Source organism: Nannospalax galili, unplaced genomic scaffold (genome assembly GCF_000622305.1).
Source record: "Nannospalax galili isolate Female #2095 unplaced genomic scaffold, S.galili_v1.0 scaffold6493, whole genome shotgun sequence".
Classification (NCBI taxonomy): Eukaryota; Metazoa; Chordata; class Mammalia; order Rodentia; family Spalacidae; genus Nannospalax; species Nannospalax galili.
Window position 1 is genome coordinate 28,766 of NW_008333467.1, and position 2,497 is coordinate 31,262.

At 39.8% G+C, this 2,497-nt stretch overlaps 1 protein-coding gene across 1 annotated transcript; it reads right to left on the bottom strand.

Annotated features, from left to right (window-relative positions):
• Positions 1–638: 638 nt before the first annotated feature.
• On the bottom strand, positions 639–1,577 carry LOC103730101 (olfactory receptor 14J1-like). The gene has a single exon (XM_008828283.1). It carries the CDS (start codon positions 1,575–1,577, stop codon positions 639–641), a length of 939 nt encoding a protein of 312 aa, XP_008826505.1.
• Between the last annotated feature and the right edge of the window lie 920 nt (positions 1,578–2,497).

Genomic DNA, 2,497 nt, shown 5'->3' on the forward strand with positions numbered 1-2,497 from the left:
AGAAAGTTGAAAATAAGTGGTTGATGTACAAATTACGATGAGTAGAATTAGGGCTAATACCATTATCTTTTATTCTTTTTATTATTGTTATATTGTCTCTACAGAGAAAATTCATAATGATTGTCAATCTGTTCATGTGTGTGGGTATTGGGAGATAAGAAGGATTAAATCTATGCTATAAGGCTATGACTGCTATGTTTTCCTTAATTTGAAGGAACAAGACTGTTTCTTTTAAATTTTATTTATTTTTAATTTTGAGTATGAGTGTATTGCCTGCATTTGTGTAAGTGTAGTTGTGTTGTAAAGTGACTACCAAGAACAGAAAGCATCATTGGATCCCCTGGAACTGGAGTTACAAACAGTTCTTAGCTGCCATGTGGGTCTGGGATTTGAACTAGGGTTTTCTGCAAGAACAGCAAGTGCTCTTAACCACTGAGCCATCTCTTCTGCCACAAGAATGGTTTTAATTGCAAAATAAGATGATATAAAATTAAGAACTTCCATAAGAACAATGGTTAAACAATTTATCTTCTGTAACAAAGCATTACACTGCATGGATATTACAAGCTGAAGTAATCATAATGACTAAAATCATTCCTGTGTATACTTGGGCAACTATTAACAAGACAAAAATGATTTCAACCAGTAAATTCTGTATCCAACCATAGCTTCCTTACAGCTCTTTTCATGGCCTCATTCCTCAGACTGTAGATAACAGGGTTGAGTGTTGGGGATAGTACTGTGTAAAAAAAAGGGAGCATGAGGTCTAGAGCAGTTGTTGAGTCTGAAAGTGGCTTTAGGTATGCACAGACACCTGTAAACAGAAAAAAAGAAACCACATAGAGGTGGGGCAGACAGGTGGAGAAGACCTTAGACCGACCTTCAGAAGAGGGCATTCTGAGGACTGTGGAGAATATCTGGACATAGGAGAGGGTGATGGCGATGAAGCAGGCAAATGACACAGCAGTCACGAAAGCAACCACATCAATCACTCCAAGGTAGTCATTGGAGCAGGAGAGCTTGAGCAATTGGGGGACATCACAGAAGAACTGATGAATTATTTTGGCTTTGCAGAATCTGATTGAGAATGTGGTTGCTGTGTACAAGGTTCCTGAGAAGCTTCCACTTATCCACACAGCTGTCACAGTCCACCTACAGGTTCTGGGACTCATGATGACCTCATAGTGCAGTGGGAGGCAGATGGCCACATAGCGGTCATAGGACATCACTGTGAGGATGGCTAACTCAACCCAGCTCAAATATGTGAAGAAGAAAACCTGTAGTGCACACTGCACATAGGAAATGCAGCCACTGCCATTCAGGGAATTGTGAATAGACTGGGGGACAGTTACAGACAGGGAAGAAAGGTCAAGAAGGGAAAGGTGCTTCAGGAAGTAGAACATTAGAGATTGGAGCTGTGGGTCCAGCGTTGTGATGGTGATGATGACAAAGTTCCCTGCCAAGCCCCACAGGTACATCACTAAGAAGAGCAAAGCATGTAGGATCTGCAGCTCACGGGTGTCAGAGAACCCCAGGAGGAGGAAGCCACTCACTGTGGTTACATTTCTTGTAGTCATTTTGTAAGTGGAACTTGTGGTAACTGTGAAAACATGATTTGGTAAGTGCAATATAGATATAAAGAGGTATTATTTATTCATCAATATTTATTTCAGTAATTATTGATCACATTTTTTTAGCAATCTGCTCTAATCTAATTTGGGGAACCAAAAATGAGAATGTGCTTTTCCTGTCCTCTTAGAGCTGATGGGATCCACTAGTAACCCAGTAGTTACAGATGAGTGTAGGTGTGGTCCATCACTAATCCTCTCCTGCAAAAATGCAATTTACTAATGAAAAAGTACCTCTCCATTTCCATGGTTAAAGTCTACTGCTTTGCTTTAAGTCATAAACAGGCCTTCAGTGATAGGTTGTGGATCAGTTGCTGAACCTTGATTGGTTATATACAGCTAGGACATGCAACACTGTAGCAGATGGAATAGGTCTCTTGAAGGAATCAATACCTGGGGCTCAAAATATGTGTGGTTTCTGCCTAGGAAAGGCTATACTCTCTTAGCACGCAATACTGATGGGCATTAGGGTAAGATGCTCTGCTGTTATAGAACCACTTGTCAAAATGGGTATTTTTATTGCTTTTCATATTGCCTTGCATAAGAGCCAGAAACACTGACTCTTGTGCATCGGGGAACACTCACATGCCTTTCTTAATTTAGATGTCCAATTGCATTTTATCGAGGCTTTTCAGGATCCAGCAACTTCTATTTGTATCCTCTTCTTATTTAACTGCTGTTTATCACACAGGCCTTCAATTGAAGCCATCAGATAGTTATTAGCAAGTACTAGGAGCAAAAACAATTGCAAAGGGAAAATGATTTCTTGAGGTGGTTTCACATTTGGAGAAACAGAGACGATATTCAGTGTAACACCTGTAAGAGTACAAATTTAAAGTGGTTTATATTTATAATAAGTGGTATCTTAT